Genomic DNA, 22,376 nt, shown 5'->3' with positions numbered 1-22,376 from the left:
GACAGACCGGGAGAGAAAGAGAGACCGGGACAGACAGACCGGGAGAGAGAGAGAGACCGGACAGACAGACCGGGAGAGAGAGAGAGACCGGGACAGACAGACCGGGAGAGAGAGAGAGACCGGGACAGACAGACCGGGAGAGAGAGAGAGACCGGGACAGACAGACCGGGAGAGAGAGAGAGACCGGGACAGACAGACCGGGAGAGAGAGAGAGACCGGGACAGACAGACCGGGAGAGAGAGAGAGACCGGGACAGACAGACCGGGAGAGAGAGAGAGACCGGGACAGACAGACGGGAGAGAGAGAGAGACCGGGACAGACAGACCGGGAGAGAGAGAGAGTCCGGGACAGACAGACCGGGACAGACAGAGTCCGGGACAGACAGACCGGGAGAGAGAGAGAGAGAGAGAGACCGGGACAGACAGACCGGGACAGACAGACCGGGAGAGAGAGAGAGACCGGGACAGACAGACCGGGAGAGAGAGAGAGACCGGGACAGACAGACCGGGACAGACAGACCGGAGAGAGAGAGAGACCGGGACAGACAGACCGGGAGAGAGAGAGAGAGAGAGACCGGGACAGACAGAGTCCGGGACAGACAGACCGGGAGAGAGAGAGACCGGGACAGACAGACCGGGACAGACAGACCGGGAGAGAGAGAGAGACCGGGACAGACAGACCGGGAGAGAGAGAGAGAGAGACCGGGACATACAGACCGGGAGAAAGAGAGAGAGAGAGACCGGGACAGACAGACGGGAGAGAGAGAGAGACCGGGACAGACAGACCGGGAGAGAGAGAGAGAGAGAGACCGGACAGACAGACCGGGAGAGAGAGAGAGACCGGGACAGACAGACCGGGAGAGAGAGAGAGAGAGAGACCGGGACAGACAGACCGGAGAGAGAGAGAGAGAGAGACCGGGACAGACAGAGTCCGGGACAGACAGACCAGGAGAGAGAGAGACCGGGACAGACAGACCGGGAGAGAGAGAGAGAGAGAGACCGGGACAGACAGACCGGGAGAGAGAGAGAGACGGACAGACAGACCGGGAGAGAGAGAGAGAGAGAGACCGGGACAGACAGAGTCCGGGACAGACGCGGGAGAGAGAGAGACGGGACAGACAGACCGGGACAGACAGACGGGAGAGAGAGAGAGAGACGGGACAGACAGACCGGGAGAGAGAGAGAGAGAGACCGGGACAGACAGACCGAGAGAGAGAGAGACCGGGACAGACAGACCGGGAGAGAGAGAGAGACCGGGACAGACAGACCGGGACAGACAGACGGAGAGAGAGAGACCGGGACAGACAGACCGGGACAGACAGAGTCCGGGACAGACAGACCGGGAGAGAGAGAGAGAGACCGGGACAGACAGACCGGGACAGACAGAGTCCGGGACATACAGACCGGGAGAGAGAGAGAGAGACCGGGACAGACAGACCGGGACAGACAGACCGGGAGAGAGAGAGAGTCCGGACAGACAGACCGGGACAGACAGAGTCCGGGACAGACAGACCGGGACAGACAGAGTCCGGGACAGACAGACCGGGAGAGAGAGAGAGAGAGAGAGAGACCGGGACAGACAGACCGGGACAGACAGACCGGAGAGAGAGAGAGAGACCGGGACAGACAGCCGGGACAGACAGACCGGGAGAGAGAGAGAGTCCGGGACAGACAGACCGGGAGAGAGAGAGAGAGACTGGGACAGACAGACCGGGACAGACAGAGTCCGGGACAGACAGACCGGGAGAGAGAGAGAGAGACCGGGACAGACAGACCGGGACAGACAGAGTCCGGGACAGACAGACCGGGAGAGAGAGAGAGAGACCGGGACAGACAGACCGGGACAGACAGACCGGGAGAGACAGACCGGGACAGACAGACCGGGAGAGAGAGGGAGTCCGGGACAGGCAGACCGGGACAGACAGACCGGGACAGACAGACCGGGAGAGAGAGAGAGACCGGGACAGACAGACCAGGACAGACAGACCGGGAGAGAGAGGGAGTCCGGGACAGACCGGGCGGTAGGGAGCGAGTCCGGGGTACAGAGACCGGAATAGAGTCCGGGCTGCAGCCACTGAAGTCTCCGCCAATGTGGACCCTGGTGCCGCTGCTCCTGCTCGGGGCTTTCCCGGGGGCAGGTAAGAACTGGGGAGACAGACCGGGGGCGGGGGCGCGGAATTTCCCGGTTGAGTGAGCGAAATATACAGAGATATACAGAGACAGGAACTTTGCGACAGAGAACAAGAAAAAAGAATCTGAGAGTGAAGGAGAAGCGGGGTAATGAGAGAGAGAGAGAGACTGTGACAGAGAAAATGAGATTGAGTTGAAGGGCTGGGAGAGTGAGAGAGAGAGAGATTCTCCCCCTACATGCAGCAGAATCAGAGGGTGTCGGAGCTAGAGAGAGAGGGAAACAGAAAGAGACAATGAGGGACAGGATGAGAGAGAGAGAAAATGAGAGAGACAAAGGGAATTTGCAAGTAAGAGATAGAGTGAACCGAAGAATGAGAGAAATGGGGAATGAGAGAAAAGAGGATTGAGAGGATAAAGGGAGACTGAGAACAAAAAGGTCTAAGTGAGATAGTGAAATGGAGTGAGAGAGCAAGAGAGGGAGACAGGGGGACTGGGAATGAGAGAGACTGAGAAACTGTAACGAGTGAGAGAGAGAGAGTGAAATGCAATTTGAGATCGAGTGAGAGACAAGATGTATTCATACGATTATAGAATGATAACAGGACTGAAGGCCATTCAGCTGAACGTGTCTCTACCTGCCCTTACTGGAACTGTGCAATTAAACCCGATCTATTGCTTTTTCTCCATCGCCCTGTACATTAATTCCTTTGAGTATTCATCCAATTCCCGTTTAAAAGTTACTCCTGAATCTGCTTCCACCACCTTTGCAGGCAGGGAGTGTTCCAGAACACAGCTCAGTGTATAAAATGTTACTTTCTCACCTCTGATCCTTTGTCCAACCATTCTTACATGTGTCCCCTGGTCACCTCCTACCACTGAAAACAGTTCCTCCCTATTTGCTCAATCGAAACTGTTCATGATTTTCAACACTTCTATCAAATCTCCTCTTAACCTTCTCTGCCTGCAGGAGACGACCCCAGCAGCTGCAGTCTGTCACCTACCTGCTAGCATTCTAATCAATCAGCTCAAAACTTACTCCGAAGTCTTGACATCCTTTTAAAAGTGTGGTGCAAGGACAGAAATGTTTAGCATAATGGTTCTGTGTTTTTTCTATTCTATAGCTTCATTTTTAAAGCCAAACATCCCATATGCTTTCTAATCACACTTCCAAGGTTTGTGCACACACCCACTCCAAAGTCCCCCTGGGAGATGATAGCGTAGCATTGTCACTGGATCCAGAGACCCAGGGTAATGCTCAGGGGACCGGGGTTCGAATCCCATCAAGGCAGATGGTGGAAATTCAATTCAATAAAAATCTGGAATTAAAAGTCGAGCAATGACCATGGAATGATCATTGTTGATTGTTGCAAAAACCCGTCTGGTTCACTAATACACTTTAGGGGAGGAAGAGGGGAGGAAATCTGCCGTCCTTACCTGCTCGGGCCTACACCTGACTCCAGACCCACAGCAATGTGGTCAATTCTTAAATAGCCTAGCAAGCCACTCAGTTGTATCAAACCGCTACAAAGTCTCAAAAAAGGAATGAAACCGGACGGACCAACCAGCATCGACCCAGGCACCGGAAACGACAACTGCAAACTCAGCCCTGTCAACCCTGCAAAGTCCTCCTTACTAACATCTGGGGGGTGGTGCCACAATTGGGAGAGCTGTCTCACAGACTAGTCAAGCAACAGCCTGACATAGTCATACTCACGGAATCATACCTTACAGATAATTTCCAGACACCACCATCACCATCCCTGAGTATGTCCTGTCCCACCGGCAGGACAGACCCAGCAGAGATGGCAATGCAGTGCTATACAGTGGGGAGGGAGTTGCCCTGGGAGTCCTCAATATTGACTCTGAACCCCATGAAGCCTCATGGCATCAGGTCAAATATAGGGAAGGGAACCTCCTGCTGATTACCACGTACAGCCCTCCCTCAGCTGATGAATTAGTATCCTCCATGTTGAACACCACTTGGTGGAAGCACTGAGGGTGGGAAGGGTGCAGAATGTACTCTGGATGGGGGACCTCAATGTCTGTGCTAAACGGGATAAATTTCAAACAGATCTAGCAACTCAAGACTGGGCAACCATGAGGCGCTGTGGACCATCAGCAGCAGCAGTACAATCTGTAACCTCATGGCCCGGCATATCCCCCACTCCACCATAACCATCAAGCCAGGGGATTGACACTGGTTCAATGAAGGTGCAAGAGGGCATGCCAGGAGCAGCACCAGGCATTCCTAAAAATGAGGTGTCAACCTGGTGAAGCTATAACACAGGATTACTTGCGTGCCAAACAGCATAAGCAGCAAGTGACAGACAGAGCTAAATGATTCCACAACCAACGGATCAGATCTAAACACTGCAGTCCAGCCACATCCAGTCATGAATGGTGGTGGACAATTAAACAATTCACTGGAGGAGGAGGCTCCACAAATATCCCCATCCTCAATGATGGAGGAGCCCAGCACATCAATGCAAAAGATAAGGCTGAAGCATTTGCTACAATCTTCAACCAGAAGTGCCGGGTGGATGATCCATCTCGGCCTCCTTCAATGGCCCCCAGCATCACAGGTGCCAGTCTTCAGCCAATTCGACTCACTCCACATGATATCAAGAAACAGCTGGTAATAGTGCTGAAGGCTTGTGCTCCAGAACTTTTCGTGCCCCTAGCCAAGCTGTTCCAGTACAGCTACAACACTGGCATCTACCCGGCTATGTGGAAAATTGTCCAGGTATGTCTTGTATACAAAAAGCAGGACAAATCCAACCCGGCCAATTAACTCAGTCTACTCTCGATCATCAGTAAAGTAATAGAAGGGGTCATCAACAGTGTTATCAAATGGCACTTGCTTAGCAATAACCTGCTCACTGATGCCCAATTTGGGTTCCGCCAGCGTCACTCAGCTCCTGACCCCATTACAGCCTTGGTTCAAACATGGACAAAAGAGCTGAACTCCGAGGTGAGATGAGAGTGACTGCCCTTGACATCAAGGCAGCATTTGACTGAGTGTGGCATCAAGGGGCCCAGCAAAACTGGAGTCAATGGGAATCAGGGGGAAAACTCTCCACTGGTTGGAGTCATACCTAGCACAAAGGAGGATGGTTGTGGTTGTTGGAGGTCAGTCATCTCAGCTCCAGGACATCACTGCAGGAGTTCCTCAGGGTAGTGTCCTCAGCCCAACCATCTTCAGGTGCCTCATCAATGACCTTCCTTCCATAATAAGGTCAGAAATGGGAATGTTCACTGATGATTGCACAATGTTCAGCACCATTCACGAATCCACAGATACTGAAGCAATCCATGTCCAAATGCAGGAAGACCTGGACAATATCCAGGCTTGGGCTGACAAGTAGTAAGTAACAATTGTGCCGCAGCAATGCCTTGCAATGACCACCTCCAACAAGAGAGAATCTAGCCATCGCTCCTTGATGTTCAATGGCATTAGCATCGCTGAATCCCCCACTATCCACATCCTGGGGGCTACCATTGACCAGAAACTGAACTGGACTAGCCATATAAATACTGTGGCTACAAGACCAGGTCAGAGGCTAGGAATCCTGCCGTGCGTAACCCACTTCCTGACTCCTCAAAGCCTGTCCACCATCTAAAAGACACAAGTCAGGAGTGTGATGGAATACTCTCCACTTGATTGGATGAATGCAGCTCCCACAACACTCAAGAAGCTTCACACCATCCAGGACAAAGCAGCTGCTTGACTGGCACCACATCCACAAACATTTAGTCCCTCCACCACCGATGCACAGTAGCAGCAGTATGTACCGTCTACAAGATGCACTGCAGCAACTCACCAAGGCTCCTTCGACAGCACCTTCCAAACCCATGACCACTACCATCTAGAAGGACAAGGGCAGCAGATAGATGGGAACACCACCACCTGGAAGTTCCCCTCCAAGTCCCTCACCATCCTAACTTGGAAATATATCACCGTTCCTTCACTGTCGCTCGGTCAAAATCCTGGAACTCCCTTCCTAACAGCACTGTGGGTGTACCTACACCACATGGACTGCAGCGGTTCAAGAAGGCAGCTCACCACCACCTTCTCAAGGGCAATTATGGATTGGGAAATAAATACTGGCTCAGCCAGCGAAGGCCATTTCCTGTGAACAAATATGTAATGCTGGACGTGGATGGCTCAAAACTTTATTGCGAGGGCACTGAGTGGACTTTAGGGTCAAAGGAAAGGGTCCTTTCAGACATGGATGTCTCTCATCATGCTGGCAATGCTGCTGACCCTTTTTATCCCACCCATGGATGAGGTTTTGCAAATTGTCGGCTGGCTGCCTGCCCGTTTTGCCCATGCAGCAAGCACAAAATCACACGGATAACAAAAAATCAGCGTCAATTCACATTTTAATGGCCTTAACTGACCTCTTAATTAATGGTGGACGTGGCTAGACTTCATAAGATCAGGAGTTGATGTTGAAGGCTCGCAGGGCAACTCCCTCCCGACTGTATACCACTGTGCCACCACCTCTGCTGGGCCTGTCCTGCCAGTGGGACAGGACATACCCAAGGATGGTGATGGTGGTGTCTGGGACATTGTCTGTAAGATATGATTCCGTGAGGATGACTATGTCCAGGATGCGGCCTCCCAATTTTAGTAAGGAGGACTTTGCTGGGTGAACAGGGCTGAGTTTGCCTAGATCGATGCCCAGTGGTCCGTCTGGTTTCATTCCTTTTAGGCTTTTTAGCAGTTTGATACAACTGAGCCGCTTTTTAGACCATTTAAGTGTCAGCCTCATTGCTGTGGTCTGTTTGTGTCACACAAGTAGTCCCGTGTATCTTCACCAGGTTAACCCCTCATTTTTAGGTATGGCTGGTACTGCTCCTGGATGCCCTCCTGCACTCTTCATTGAAGCAGGGTTGATCCCCTGGCTGATGGCAGAGTGGGGGATATGTCTGACCATGAAGTAGGCCAGACCAGGTAAGAACAGTAGGTTTCCTTCCCTAAAGGACATTAGTGACCCAGATGGGTTTTTACGGCAATGGCATCGAGGTGGGATTCAATCCTGGGTCCCAGAGCATTACCCTGTGTCTCTGGATTACTAGTATAGTGACAATACCACTACACCATCGCATTCCCTATATATAATCTATTAGTAAGGATGTGTTAACGAGGCTCTTAGAAAATCTAAGTACGAGATTCTTTTACGAAAAGAAAGTAATCTTTGGCAATTTTACTGGAGTTTTTTGAGGCTATAACTCATAAGGTAGATAAAGGGGAATCAGTATATTTGGTATACCTAGATTTCCAAAATGAACATTCAACAAGGTCCCACACAAAAGGTAGGGGCTCATGGAGTTTGCAGTGGTGGGGTGGGGGGCACTGGGGGAAGTTGGGGGTTAATATATTGGCACGGATAGAGAATTGGGTTAATGGACAGGAAACAGAGAGTGGGGATAAATGGAGCACTTTCAAGTTGGCAGGCTGTAACTAGTGGAGCGCCATAAGGATCAGTACCAGGGCCTCAGCTATTTACAACCTATATATTAATGACTTAGACCAAGGGACAGAGAGTGATGTATATAACTTTGCTGATGATACAAAGTTAGGTGGAAAGGTAAGCTGTGAGGAGGACACAGAGTCTGAAAAGAGACATAGACAAGGTACGTGAGTGGTCAACATGGTGGCAAATGGAGTAAAATGTGGGGAAGTGTGAGGGTATTCTCTTTGTAGTAGGCAGGATATTTTTGTAAATGGTAAGAAACTTTTAAATTTTGATGTTCAGAGAGGCTTTGGTCTGTTCATACAAGGAACAGAGTGTAAGTACAGCAAGTTTGCTGATGACACTAAGATTGGAGGCGTTGTGGACAGCGAGGAAGGCTTTCAAAGCTTGCAGAGAGATCTGGACCAACTGGAAAAATGGGCCAGAAAATGGCAGATGGAATTTAATGCAGAAAAGTGTGAGGTGTTGCATTTTGGAAGGACAAACCAAGGTAGGCCATACACAGTAAATGGTAGGGCACTGAGGAGTGCGGAGGAACAAAGGGATCTGGGAGTTCAAATACATAATTCCCTGAAAGTGGCATCACAGGTAGACAGGGTTGTAAAGAAAGCTCTTGGTATACTGGCCTTCATAAATCAAAGTATTGAGTATAGGAGTTGGGATGTTATGGTGAGGTTGTATAAGACATTGGTGAGGCCAACTTTGGAGTATTGTGTGCAGTTCTGGTCGCCTAACTACAGGAATGATATCAGTAAGATTGAGAGAGCGCAGAGAAGATTTACTAGGATGTTGCCGGGTTGAGTTACAGGGAAAGATTAAACAGGTTAGGACTTTATTCCTTGGAACATAGAAGGATGAGGGGAGATTTGATAGAAGTTTACAAAATTATGAGGGGTATAGACAGAGTAAATGCGAGTAGGCTCTTTCCACTTAGATTAGGAGAGATAAACACGAGAGGACATGGCTTTAGGGTGAAAGGGGAAAGGTTTAGGGATAACATTAGGGGGAACTTCTTCACTCAGAGGGTGGTGAGAGTGTGGAACAAGCCGCCATCTGACGTGGTAAATGTGGGCTCACTCTTAAGTTTTAAGAATAAATTGGATAGATACATGGATGGGAGAGGTCTGGAGGGTTATGGACTGGGTGCAGGTCAATGGGATTAGCGGAATAATATTTCGGCACCGACTAGAAGGGCCGAATGGCCTGTTTTCTGTGCTGTAGTGTTCTATGGTTCTATAAGTGATTAGGAAGACAAATGCCATGTTAGCCATTACTGCAAGGGCATTGGGGTACAGGAATAAAGAATTTTATTACAGTTTTACAGGACTTTGATCAGCCTACGCATGGAGTATTATTCCTGGAATACTGTACGTGGTTTTGGTCTCCATATTTAAGGAAGGATATATTTGCATTAGAGGTGGTACAGTGAAGGTTCACTGGATTGGTCCCTGGGATGAAGGGCTGTCCAATGATGAGAGGCTGAGTAAATTGGGTTTATATTCCCTGGAGTTTTGAAGAATGAGAGGTGATCGCATTGAAAAATGCAAGATTCTGAAGGGGCTTGACAGGGTGGAGATAGATGGTTGTTTCCCCTGGCTGAGGAATCTATAACAAGGGGGCACAGTCTCAGGATAAGGAATTTATCAGTTAGGACTGAGGTGAGAAGATATTTATTCACTCCTCATTTGCAAACCTTGGAATGTCTACCCCATAGGATTGTCAATGCTCCATACTTGAATATATTCAAGACTGAGTGAGATTTTTGGACATTGAGTGAATGTAGGGATATATGAGGAATGGGAGAGAAGTGAATTTGAAGTAGCTATGTTCGTATTGCATGGTGGAGCAGGCTCAAGAGGATGAATGGTCTACTGCTGCTAGTTCTGAGATCCTTTCGTTATAAAAAATGGAAAGGACATAAAAAAGTACAAAGGATAGTGTCAATCTGAGGGACTAGGAGGGATATTAAGAACAGCAAAGGAAGACAAACATTATGGTAAGAACTGCAAAAATGATTATGAAAATAACTTGCCACGAATGTCAAGATGGGTGAAATAATTTCCATTTTTGAAGGAGTATGGGGCAGTCAAGGGTAACATGGGCCCTTTGAAGGCAGAGAGGTTAATATTGCAACTGAAAGCAAGGCAGTGGAAGATTTGTTGAAGATATTAGAGGGAAGGTGTTAATAGTCAGGAAAATCTAGGGAAACTAATGGACCAAGAAAAAAGGAATGGCACCGAAGACTGACAGATCCCCAGGAGCAAGTGGCTTTGACCTCAGAGTTTAAAAGGAAGTAGGTGAGGAAATTGCAGATGCTTTCACCAGAAACTTCTGAAGCTCTAATATAAAAGCAAAATACTGGAAATCTCAAATAAAAACAGAAAGTGCAGCTCAGACAGTTAACATTTCCAATCTGAGCCTTTTCAGGTCATGGTTAACTCTAGTTTCTTTCTCCATAATGGAGATGCTGCCTCACCTGATCCGTATTTCTAGCACTTTCTGTTTTTACCTCAATCTTCCAAAGCTCTCTTGTTTCAGGATTAGAAATTTGCTGATGTAACTCTATTATTTAAGAAAGGTGCATGAAACGGTACAATTATAGACCTGTCAATGACCATAAAATTATAGACCTGTCAATGACCAAGAAAAAATTAAATTGTACACCTGTTAATGACCATAAAACTGTAGACCTGTTAATGACCATTAAATGGGGGAAGCGATGGCATAGTGGTATTGTCGCTGGACTAGTGATCCGGAGACCCGGGGTGATGCTCTGGGGACATGGGTTCGAATCCCACCACGGCAGATGGTGGAATTTAATTTCAATTAAAAAAACATCTGGAACTAAAAATCTAATTGTTGTAAAAGCTCATCTGGTTCACTAATGTTATTTTAGGGAAGTAAATTTGTCTGATCTACACGTGACTCCAGACCTACAGCAATGTAATTAACTCTTAAATGCTCTCTGAAATGGCCTAGCAAGCCACTCAGTTGTGATAAACCGCTACAAAGTCATAAAAAAGGAATGAAACCAGACGGACCACCTGGCATCGACCTAGGCACCGGAAACGACAATGGCAATCTCAGCCCTGTCAACCCGGCAAAGTCCTCCTTGCTAACATCTGGGGGCTAGTGCCAAAATTGGGAGAGATGTCTCACGGACTAGTCAAGCAACAGCCTGACTTTTCCATCCTCACGAAATCTTACCTCACAGATAATGTCCCAGACACCACCATCACCATCCCTGGGTATGTCCTGTCCCACAGGACCCCTGTGGTATACAGTGGGGAGGGAGTTGCCCTGGGAGTCCTCAACATCAACTCCGAACCCCATGAAGTCTCATGGCATCGGACCAAACCTCCTGGGAAGCAAGGAAACCTCCTGCTGATTACCATGTACAGCCCTCCCTCAGCTGATGAATCAATATCATCCATGTTGAACACCACTTGGAGGAAGCACTGAGGGTGGGAAGGGCGCTGAATGTACTTTGGGTGGGGGACTTCAATTTCCATCACCAAGAGTGGCTTGGTAGCACCACTGCTGATCGAGCTGGCCGAGTCCTAAATGACATAGCTGCTAGACTGGGTCTGCGGCAGGTGGTGAGGGAACCAACAAGAGGGAAAAACATAATTAACCTCGTCCTCACCAACCTGCCTGCCACAGATGCATCTGCCCATGACAGTATTGGCAGGAGTGACCACTGCAAAATCCTTATGGAGATGAAGTCCCACCTTCACATTGAGGTCCATCATGTTGTGTGGCACTACAACCGTGCTAAATGGGGTAGATTTCAAACAGACATAGCAATTCAAGACTGTGCATCAATGAGGCGCTGTGGGCCATCAGCAGCAGCAGAACTGTACTCGAATACAATCTGTAACCTCATGTCCCGGCATATCCCCCACTCTACCATTACCACCAATCCAGGGGATCAACCCTGGCTGAATGAAGAGAGCAGGAGGGCATGCCAGGAGCAGCACCAGCATACCTAAAAATTGTAGACCTGTTATTGACAATAACATTATAGACTTGTTAATGACCGTGGGTGGAACTTTCCGTGCCTGCTGGCAGCTGGTGTGATAGGTGGCAGGCACGGAAAATATAGCATGATCTAATTCACGACGGCGGGAAGGCAGGTTGGGATCGTCCTCTCAGCCCGCCAATGGCGGGCCACACTTCTTACCAACGGTCATGTGGAAACTTATTGTAATACATCAGCATCTCATTAAAAGGCCATCCTGCCAGGCTCTGGACACCCGCCAGATCATCCATCCACGCCGGCAGGAAAGCACATCGATGTGTTTCACAACAGCACACAAGCGACATGCACTTGGAGGCCTTCACTTTGGGGGAACTGGAGGTGAATGAGCAGCAGCGTTTTCCACAGATTACCAAGGTCACCTGTTGCTCTGCAGGCTTCAGGGGCGCCGGTGGACCGGGATGAAGTGCCGCCCTGTCTCGGAGGCGACTGTACTTGGGGTGGGGGTGTGGGGTGATGTCCGGGGACAACTGCTGCCCTGGCGTTGGATCCGAAGCACAAGCAATCAAGGCAGGGGGCAGGGTAGGCGAGGGAAGTTAGGGACACCTGTATAAACTGACCATACCTCTGCAACTGCGACAGATCAGGCGCAGCCACAGTGATATGATTGGGGTCGGGCTCCTAGCCTGCCCGCATGCAGAGGCACCAATGTGCCACCAAACCACCTGACCTTACACCTCACCACCCCAGCACAGACTGCGAGTCTGCAACCACTTTATTGGACCGCGGAGCAGTTGGACTGCACACATTGCACCTTGCCAACGCTAGCCATGTAGCAGTCACTGTTGGAGACACTTGCAGCCCCTTGCAATCTCAGCACCCCGGTTTGGACCATGTCACAGGTCACAGGAGAGCCATGCAGCGCACTCATCTGTAGCCAACTGACGAGTGGCCATCACTTCCCGGGAAGTGTTAAAGGGTGGTCACACAGGGCCAAGAAAGGATGCTAAGTACAGCCGTGATAACCACGTCTCTCTCTCTTTCATGCTGCAGGAGGACCACGTCAGGATCATGGATCCTGGTGACCTAGCTGTATGCCTGATGGCCTACAGAGAGCAGAGAAGACAGAGGAGAGAGTGACTGAGGCTCCTGGCCGTGTTAAGGCAGGACCAGCAGGGCTCCCACATACGCTGTCCAGGAGTGACAGTGAGCCGTGGCTGGTCGCTGCTTAGCGATACCCAGGGTCTATAGATGCCGTTTGCCATTCCTGCAGATGACTGAGAACCAGTGTCGCCGATGACTGCGCATGTCTAGGGACCTGGTGGCTCACATCTACCACTTACTGCAGGACTTGGCGCCAAGAGGACATGGAGGGCATCCACTGCCAGTGGCTGTGAAAGTGACCGTGGTGCTCAATTTCTATACCAGTGGCTCCTTTCAGAGCTCCACAGGTGATCTCTGTGGGATTTCACAATCCGCCACCCACAAATACATCATGAGGTCACGGATGCCATCTTCTCCATGACGCACAACTTTGTGCATTTCGCCCGGGACTGGGACAGCCAGGACGCAGGGGCCATTGGATTTGCCCTGATCTTGGGATTCCCACAGGTGCAGACTGAGATTGACTGCACTCATGTGGCGCTCAGGTCTCCATCACTACACTCAGTGGACTTCATCAACCACAAGGGCTTCCACTCACTGAACATGCAGCTGGTATGTGACCACCAGAAATACATCCTGCAGGTGTGCGCAGTTTCCAGGGAGTGTGAACAACTCCTACAGCCTGAGTCAGTCACAGATCCCTGCAGTCTCCCAGGGTCCACAGAGGCTGCAGGGTTGGCTTCTCAGGGACAAGGGCTACCCCCAGAGGCAGTGGCTGATGACACCCATGCGGCGGCCTCAGACTGCAGCAGAGCAACGCTATAATGAGGCTCATGCAGTAGCTCGTAACTTAGCAGAGCAGTCCATTGGGATGCTGAAGATGCGGTACCAGTGCCTGGACCGGTTTGGTGGAGCCCTGCAATACAGTCTGCAGAGGGTGTCACTCGTCGTCATCGTCTGCTGCACCCTTTACAACCTGACGCTGCAAGAGGGAGAGGAGCTGGCTGAGGAAGAGATGGAGGAACTGGAGGTTTCCTTTGATGAGGAGGATGCCGATGAGGGTGAGGGGGTCCTCGGTAGTGACGATGACGGGGATGAGGCTCTCGCACTGGCCAGGCAAGGCAGGCATGCTCAGGAGGACTTCATAGCTGCCAGATTTGTGGAGGATGATGAGGACATGCAGTGAGGTGTCCCTGTAGATCCTCACATCACAGTTATGAACTGTAACCATAACATTATAAACCCGTTAGTGTCACTGGAATCTTAGTTAAGCACAGCGTGACAGAGCATGTAGACAAATTTGAGATGAATAGAGAAAGCCAACATGAATTCACAATGGGCAGGTCATGTTTAACAACCCTAATGCAATTTGTAAAACGTGAAGTAGTTGTAGGGAGATACTTGTGCTGTAGTTTATATGGATTTTCAGAAGGCTTTCTATAAAGTTCCACAAAAGAGACTAAAATTAATACTCCTGGAATTGAAGGCAAATTATTGAGCTGTTACAAGATTTGTTAAGTAACAGAAGACAGAGGATAGGGATAATTGATATGTCTTCAAATTCAACGTATTAATGACTTTGATGATGCTATAGACAGTCATATATCCAGGCTGGCTGATGACACAAATATTGGTGGCATTATAACTAATGTAGAAGAAATTACAAAGGGGCAAAAACAGTGCCAGATAGAATACCCACACTGGTGGCTCTCAAATGTGAGGCCATACATTTTGAACCTAAACAGGGTAAATAAAATTAATAATAAAATGGTGAATCTCTCGGAACAGTGGAGCTTCAAAGCAGATTTCACAGGATCACAGAATCTTTACAGTGCAGAAGGAGGCCATTCAGCCCATCAAGTCTGCACTGGCTCTCTGAAAGAGCACTTCACCTAGTCCCACTCCCCTGCCTTATACCCGTAACCTTGCATATTCTCTCTTTTCAGGTAGCAATCCAATTCCCTTTTAAAATCCTCGATCGAAACTGCCTCCACCACCCTCTCAGAAAGTTTGTTCCAGACTCCAACCATCCTCTGGGTGAAAAAATTTCCCTCACACCACATTTACTCCTTTTGCCAATTATTTTGAATCTGTGCCCTCTAGTTCTTGGTGTTCTCTTGTTTCTCACTATTGCCTTTTCTCCAGAGAAAAGAGTCCCAACCTCTCCAATCTATCCTCATAGCTACAATTCTTCATTCCAGGAATCATTCTTGTGAGTCTCCTCTGTACTCTTTCCAATGCCTTCACATCCTTCCTCAAGTATTGTGCCCAGAACTGAACGCAGTACTCCAGATGAGGCCTAACTAGTGTCTTATACAGTTTCAACATGACCTCCTTAATCTTGTACTCAATGCCCAGATTATTAAAATCTAAGATGCCATATTTTATTAACTGCTCTCTCCACATTAGTGGCTCTCCCTTTATTTTATACTGTTTTATTTTTCCTGTCAAAATGAATCACCTCACACTTCTCTGCATTGAACTTCATCTGCCTCTTGTCTGCCCCATCCACCAACTATAGTAACCTGAGATGTAATATTCCTTTAAGACAAGTATTGTAATGTAATGTCACATGATCTTATTGTCCAATAGCAGCATAGCACAGGCTACCTCTATGTGAGAGAGTCTTGAGTTAGTTACTGATGAGTTAAGACAGAGTTTTATGTTGAGCACCTAAGTATAGTTGTAGAGTTAGTTTGTAAATAAACAGCATGTGTTTATTCTAACAACAACCTCCCAATGTTCTCTGTCTCTGTACCAACTCGACCGATAGAGTCAAAGAGTCTACAGCACAGAAAAAGGCCCTTCGGCCCATCGAGTCTGTGCCGGTCAAACAAGCACCTAACTATACTAATCCCATTTTCCAGCATTAGGCCCATAGCTTTGTATGCCATGGCATCACAAGTACACATCCAAATACTTATTAAATGTTATGAGGGTTTCTACCTTTACCACCCTTTCAGGCAGTGAGTTCCAGATTCCCACCACCCTCTGGGTGAAAAAATTTCACCCTCACATCCCCCTCTAAGCCTCCTGCCCCTTACCTTAACTCTATACCCCCTGGTTATTGATCCCTCCACCAAGGGGAAAAGTTCCTTCCTGTCTACGCTATCTATGCCGCTCATAATTTTATACACCTCAATCATGTCCCCCCCCTCAATCTCCTCTGCTCCAGGGAAAATAACCCCAATCTAACCAAAGATAAAAGCAAAATACTGCGGATGCTGGAAATCTGAAATAAAAACAAAGTTCTGATGAAGAGTCATACGGACTCGAAACATTAACTGATGCTGTCAGACTTGCTGAGTTTTTCCAGCTATTTTTGTTTTTGTCCCAATCTATCCAATCTCTCCTCATAACTAAAACTCTCCAGCCCAGGCAACCTCTCCTTTGCACTCTCTCTAGTGCAATCACATCCTTCCTATAATGCGGATTCCAGAACTGCACTCAGTATTCCAGCTGTGGCCTAACCAGCGTTTTATACAGTTCCAGCATAACCTCCCTGCTCTTATATTCTATGCCTCGGCTAATAAAGGCAAGTGTCCCATATGCCTTCTTTACCACCTTATCTACCTGTCCCGCTACCTTAAGGACCGGTGGACATGCACACCAAGCTCCCTCTGATCCTCGGTGCTTCCCAGAGTCCTACCATTCATCGTGTATTCTCAGGCCTTGTTTGTCCTGCCCAAGTGCATCACCTCACACTTATCCGTATTAAATTCCATTTGCCACTGATCAGCCCATCTGACCAGCCCGTCTATATCCTCCTGTAATCTAAGGCTATCCTCCTCACTATTTACCACACCACCAATTTTCGTGTCATCCACGAACTTACTGATCAACCCCCTTACATTCAAGTTTAAATTGTTTATATATACCATAAATAGCAAGGGACCCAACACCGATCCCTGTGGAACCCCACTGGATACTGGGATCCAGTCACAAAAACACCCCTCGACCATCACCCTCTGCTTCCTGCTGCTCAGCCAATTTGCCAAATTGCCTTGGATCCCATGGACTCTTACCTTCATTATCAGTCTCCTATGCGGGACCTTATCAAAAGCCTTGCTGAAATCCAAGTAGACTACGTCAAATGCATTGCCCTCACCTGCACCTGGTCACCTCTTTGAAAAATTCAATCAAATTGGTCAGACATGACCTCCCCTTAACAAAACCATGCTGACTGTCCTTGATTAATCCCTGCCTCTCCAAGTGTAGATTCATTCTGTCCCTCAGAATTGCTTCCAATAGTTTGCCCACCACTGAGGTTAGACTGACTGGCCTGTAGTTCCCTCGTTTATCCCTTCCTCCCTTCTTGAATAATGGTACCACATTGGCTGTCCTCCAGTCCTCTGGCACCTCTCCTGTGGCCAGAGAGGTATTGAAAATTATTGCAAGCACCCTTGCTATCTGCTCTGCCTCACTCAACAGCCTAGGATACATTTAGAACAAAGAACAAAGAAAAGTACAGCACAGGAACAGGCCCTTCGGCCCTCCAAGCCTGCGTCGATCATATTGCCCGTCAACTAAAACATTTTGCACTTCCGGGGTCCGTATCCCTCTATTCCCATCCTATTCATGTATTTGTCAAGCTGCCTCTTAAACACCACTATCATACCTGCTTCCGCCACCTCGTCTGGCAGCGAATTCTAGACACTCACTACCCTCTGCGTAAAAAACTTGCCCCGCAAATCTCCTCTACAGTTTTCTCCTCTCACCTTAAATCTATGTCCCCTAGTAATTGACTCTTCCACCTTGGGAAAAAGCTTCTATCTCCTCTGTCCATGCCACTCATAATTTTGTAAACTTCTATCAAGTCGCCCCTCAATCTCCGTTGCTTTAGTGAGAACAATCCGAGTTTCTCCAACCTCTCCTCATAGCTAATAACCTCCAGACCAGGCAGCATCCTGGTAAACCTCCTCTGCACCCTCTCCAACACCTCCATATCCTTCTGGTAATGTGGCGACCAGAATTGCACGCAATATTCCAAGTGTGGCCTAACCAAGGCTCTACACAGCTGCAGCATGACTTCCCAGCTTTTATACTCAATACCCCTGCCAATGAAGGCAAGCATGCAATATGTCTTCCTGACTACCTTATCCACCTGCTTTGCCACTTTCAGTGACCTGTGGATCTGTACACCCAGATCCCTCTGCCCATCAATGCACTTAAGGGTTCTGCCATTTACTGTATAATTCCTGCCGGGCCTAGAAATTTATCTACTTTTAAGCCTGCCAGAGCACTTAGAACCTCCTATTTTTCTATGCTAATTGCCTTAATTATATCATAGTCCTTCTGTCTGATTTCCATACCCACGTCGTCCCTCTCACTTGTGAACACCGACACAAAGTATTCATTTAGAACTCTACCTACGTCTTCTGGCTCCACACGCAAATTACCACTGTGGTCCTTAATGGGCCCTACTCTTTCCCCAGTTATCCTCTTACTCTTGATGGACTTGGAAAATAACTTTGGATTTTCCTTTATTTTACCTGACAATGTTTTTTCATGCCCCCCTTTTGCTCTCCTAATTTCCTTTTTAAGATCCCCCCTACACATTCTATATTCCTCTAGGGCTTCCACTGTTTTGAGCCCTCGGTATCTTCTGCAAGCCTCCCTTTCACCCTTTTTCCCTTTATCCAATCATCCCAAACAAAGCTTGCAACCCGGATCCTTTAGCCCCAACAAACCAAGGGAACTGGATCCAACAGCAACATGTCTATGTCCTTTTGAAGTTCAAGACTAACTTCGTCACAATTGACAATGTTTCCAATCTTCATATCATCCACAAATTTTGAAATTGTGCCCTGAACACCACAGTCTAGGTCATTAATATATATCAGGGAGAGCAAGGATCCAACACTGACCCATGGGGAACTCCAGTACAAACCTTCCTCCAATCTGAAAAACAACCATTTATGTTCTGATGAAGAGTCATTCGGACTCGAAACGTTAACTGTATTCCTCTCCGCAGATGCTGTCAGACCTGCTGAGTTTTTCCAGGTATTTTTGTTTTCATTTATCACTACTCTCTGTTTCCTGTCACTCAGCCAATTTCTTATCCGAGTGCCTACTTTCCCTTTTATTCCATGAGCTAGAATTTTGCTCAAGTTTGTTGTGTGGCACTGTATCAAATGTCTTTTGAAAATCCATATACACCACATCAGTGTTTCCTTTATCAACCTTCTCTGTTAACTCCTCAAAAAACTCCAGCAAGTTAATTAAACATGATTTTCCCTTGAGTTAGGGGTCCATGCACACAGCTCAATAAAATATAGTAGGTAAAAATAAACTTAAAAAGAGTAATGGAATGAGAAAAAAGGAGAAAGAATGAGAGAGGAAGCAAGAGGGTGGGAAATGAGAGAGTGGCAGACTGAGAGCAAGGAAATTGGGAAAGAGAGAGAGTCCCTGAGAGGAATGAAGAATGAGAGAGGGTGTAAGAGAGAGGTAAAGAGATAGAGAAAAGGAGGTTTGAGGAAAAGACAGAAAGAAGGAAGAATACAAGAGAGATAGATGAAAAGGGAAATGAGACAATGAATGCAGGAGACAAAGTGAAAAAGAGATTAAGACTGTGGTAATCTGAGGTGCAATACGCCTTTAAGAGAATGTGAGCAGATTGACTATGGCAGGTATTATCCAACTGCTGCATAGCGTGGGTGACAATGTTAATCAATAGTTCAGAATAGGGTCTGGCTGGAGAAGCACACATTGTGTTCATGCTCTGTATATTGGGGGTCTCTGCGTCTGCAGTATATTGTTTGCCAACTCACTCACCAGTAGGTAGGCATGTGACCATGTTCGCGAGCAAAGCGACCCGATAGAAGGAACATGACAGAGACAGAAAAAGGAGAATTGAGAGAGAGCAAGAAAGGGAGAGAGATGAAAGAGTGAAAAAGAGTGAGAGATAGAAAGTGAGGAAAAATGTGTGAGAGAAAAAAGAGGGGGATCCAGAGAAAGGGAATGAGAGGGTAAGAGAGAGAGAGAAAGGGAAGGTGAGAATGAGAAAAGGATAAGGACAGAGAGAGAGTGAGAGAAAAAGGTAGATGAAGGGAGTGGAATGAGAGGCAGAGGGAGACAGAGAATTGGCAGAAAGAGCATAAAAAAGGTAAAAGATGAATGAGAGACCCTGAGAACGGAAATGGCAATGTGACAGAGCCAGAGAGTCAGAAAAAAGAGAGCGAGAGACTTAGAGAGAGAGAAGGAGTCAATGAACGAGGGAATGCGAGAGTCTGTTAAAATGGAGAATGATGTGAATGAGAAATAACAGATGAAACAAGAGACTGGGAAAGAGATTGAATGAGGAAATGAGGGTGAATGAGAGAAAGAGGGAGACAAAAAGAAAGGGAAAATCAAAATACAGACAAAGAGGGAACAGGAAAGCAGAAAGAGAGAGAATGCAACAACAGAAATAGGGAGACAGGCAGAAAGAAAATAGGTGTTAACTTTTAAGGTTCCATCAGAATGGAAAGTAGCAAATATAACCCCTCTATTCAAGAAGGGAGGGAGGCAGAAAACAGGAAACTAGAGGCCAGTTAGTTTGATGTCTGTTGTGGGGAAGGTGTTAGAATTGATCATTAAGGAGGTTATAGCTGGGCACTTAGGAAAAAATCAAGGTAATTGGGAAGAGTCAGCAGATCCTGTCTTATCATATTGAAACCAGCCTTCCCCCAATTCAGGACCTTTATTTCTGGTCCATCTTTGTCTTTTTCCACAACTACTTTAAATCTTAGAGTTATGATCACTATCCCCGAAATGCTCCCCCACTGACGCTTCTACCACTTTCCCGGCTTCATTCCCTAAGATTAGGCCCAGTACCACCCCTTCTTTTGTAGGACTTTCTACGTGCTGGCCCAAAAAGCTCTCCTGGATGCACTTTAAGAATCCTGCCTCCTCTAAGCCTTTCATACTAAGATTATCCCAGTTAATATTGGGGAATTTGAAATCCCCTACTATTATTACCCTATTATTGTTACACTTCTCTGAGATTTGCCTACTTATCTGCTCCTCCATCTCCCCCTAACTGTTTGAACAACTATAGTACACTCCCAGCAAAGTGATTGCCCCCTTTTTGTTTTTAGGTTCTACCCATACATCCTCATTGGAGGAACCTTCTAAGATACTATCCCTCCTTACTACAGTAATTGACTCCTTGATCAATAGTGCAATGCCACCTCCTATTTTACACCACCTCCCCCAACCCCCTGAAGATTCTATACCCTGGAATATTGAGCTGCCAGTCCTGCCTTTCCCTCAACCATGTCTCTGTGATAGCAACAATATCATATTCCCATGTGTTAATCAACACTCTCAATTCATCTGCCTTACTTGTAAGACTCCTTGTGTTAAAATCGATGCAATCCAGCCTTGTATTATCCCCTTGTGCCTTTACAGGTCTATATTTGCTCTGCCTTCCAGACTGACTTAGTTTCTCTTCTATATTTGGGAAAATGTGAAGTTGTTCACTTTGGCAGGAAGAATAAAAAAGCAGAGTATTACTTAAAATGAGACCGACTGCAGAATTCTGAGGTGCAGGAAGGTCTAGGTGTTCTAGTGCATGAGTCACTAAAAGTTAATATGCAGGTTCAGCAATTAAGAAGGCTAATGGAATGCTATCCTTTAATGCGAGAGGGATTTAACATAAAAGTAAGGATGTTATGCTTCAGTTATACAGGGCACTGGTGAGACTGCACCTCGAATACTGTGTGCAGTTTTGGTCTCCTTATTTAAGGAAGGATGTAAATGCATTGGAGGCGGTTCAGAGGAGGTTTACTAGATTGATACCTGGAATGAGTGGGTTGTCTTACGAGGAAAGGTTGGACAGACTGAGCTTGTTTCTACTGGAGTTTAGAAGAGTGAGGGGTGATTTGATTGAAGTATATAAGATCCTGAACGGCCTCGACAAGGTGGATGTGGAAAGGATTGTTTCATCTTGTGGGTGAGTCCAGAACTAGTGGGCACTGGTTTAAAATTAGGGATTGCCCTTTTAGGACAGAGATGAGGAGAATTTTTTTTCTCTCGGAGGGCTGTGCGACTTTGGAACTCTGCCTCAGAAGGTGCTGGGGGCGGGGTCATTGACTATTTTTAAGGCGGAGGTAGATAGATTCTTGTTAGGCAAGGGAATCAAAGGTTATCGGGGTCAGATGGGAATGTGGAAATCGAAATACAAGATCATCAGCCATGGTCTTATTGAATGATGGAGCAGGTTCGAGGGGCCGAATGGCCTACTTCTCCTATTTCATATGCTTGTTTACAAAGTGAAGGGATGAATGTGTAAGTCAAAGAAAGAGAATGAGGATGACTGAGAGAAATGAAGGATTAGAGCAAGACAGAGGGAAAGGGTAATGAAAGGGTAAATACAGAGAAGGATGTAAGAGCTTGAGAATGGGGCAATGAGGCTGTGATTGAAAGAGGGAACATGAGAATTAGAGAGATTGAGAGAAAGAGAAAATGAATGACAGAGTGAGAGGAAGTCCAAGAGAAAAACAGAATGCTAGAGTCCATGAAAGTGGATATGAGAAAATAGAATGAGATAGAAAGAGAGACTAAGAGGGGATGAAGGAGGGAGAGAGAGGGGTCAGTGGGGGAAGGAGGGAGGGAGCATTTAGTGAATCAATGGGGGATGGAGGGAGGAGGGTATTTAGGGAATGGGAGATGGAGTAGGGGTTATATATGGAATCAGTGGAT

The 22,376-nt window shown here is 47.3% G+C and overlaps 1 protein-coding gene across 1 annotated transcript in view; it reads left to right on the top strand.

Moving 5' to 3' along the window:
- The first annotated feature begins 1,985 nt into the window (after window positions 1–1,985).
- Window positions 1,986–22,376, top strand: part of LOC144688689 (endothelin-3-like) — a 213,729-nt gene continuing 193,338 nt past the window's right edge. The window contains exon 1 of the mRNA XM_078555524.1: window positions 1,986–2,137. Within this exon, the coding sequence (XP_078411650.1) occupies window positions 2,089–2,137 (49 nt within the window). The 5' untranslated portion in view covers window positions 1,986–2,088. The remainder of the gene's footprint in view (window positions 2,138–22,376) is intronic.

The sequence above is a fragment of the Cetorhinus maximus genome, chromosome 13 (genome assembly GCF_964194155.1).
Source record: "Cetorhinus maximus chromosome 13, sCetMax3.hap1.1, whole genome shotgun sequence".
Taxonomy (NCBI): Eukaryota; Metazoa; Chordata; class Chondrichthyes; order Lamniformes; family Cetorhinidae; genus Cetorhinus; species Cetorhinus maximus.
The sequence above is the reverse complement of the archived record's forward strand: the minus strand, read 5'-3'. Positions and strand labels throughout refer to the sequence as shown.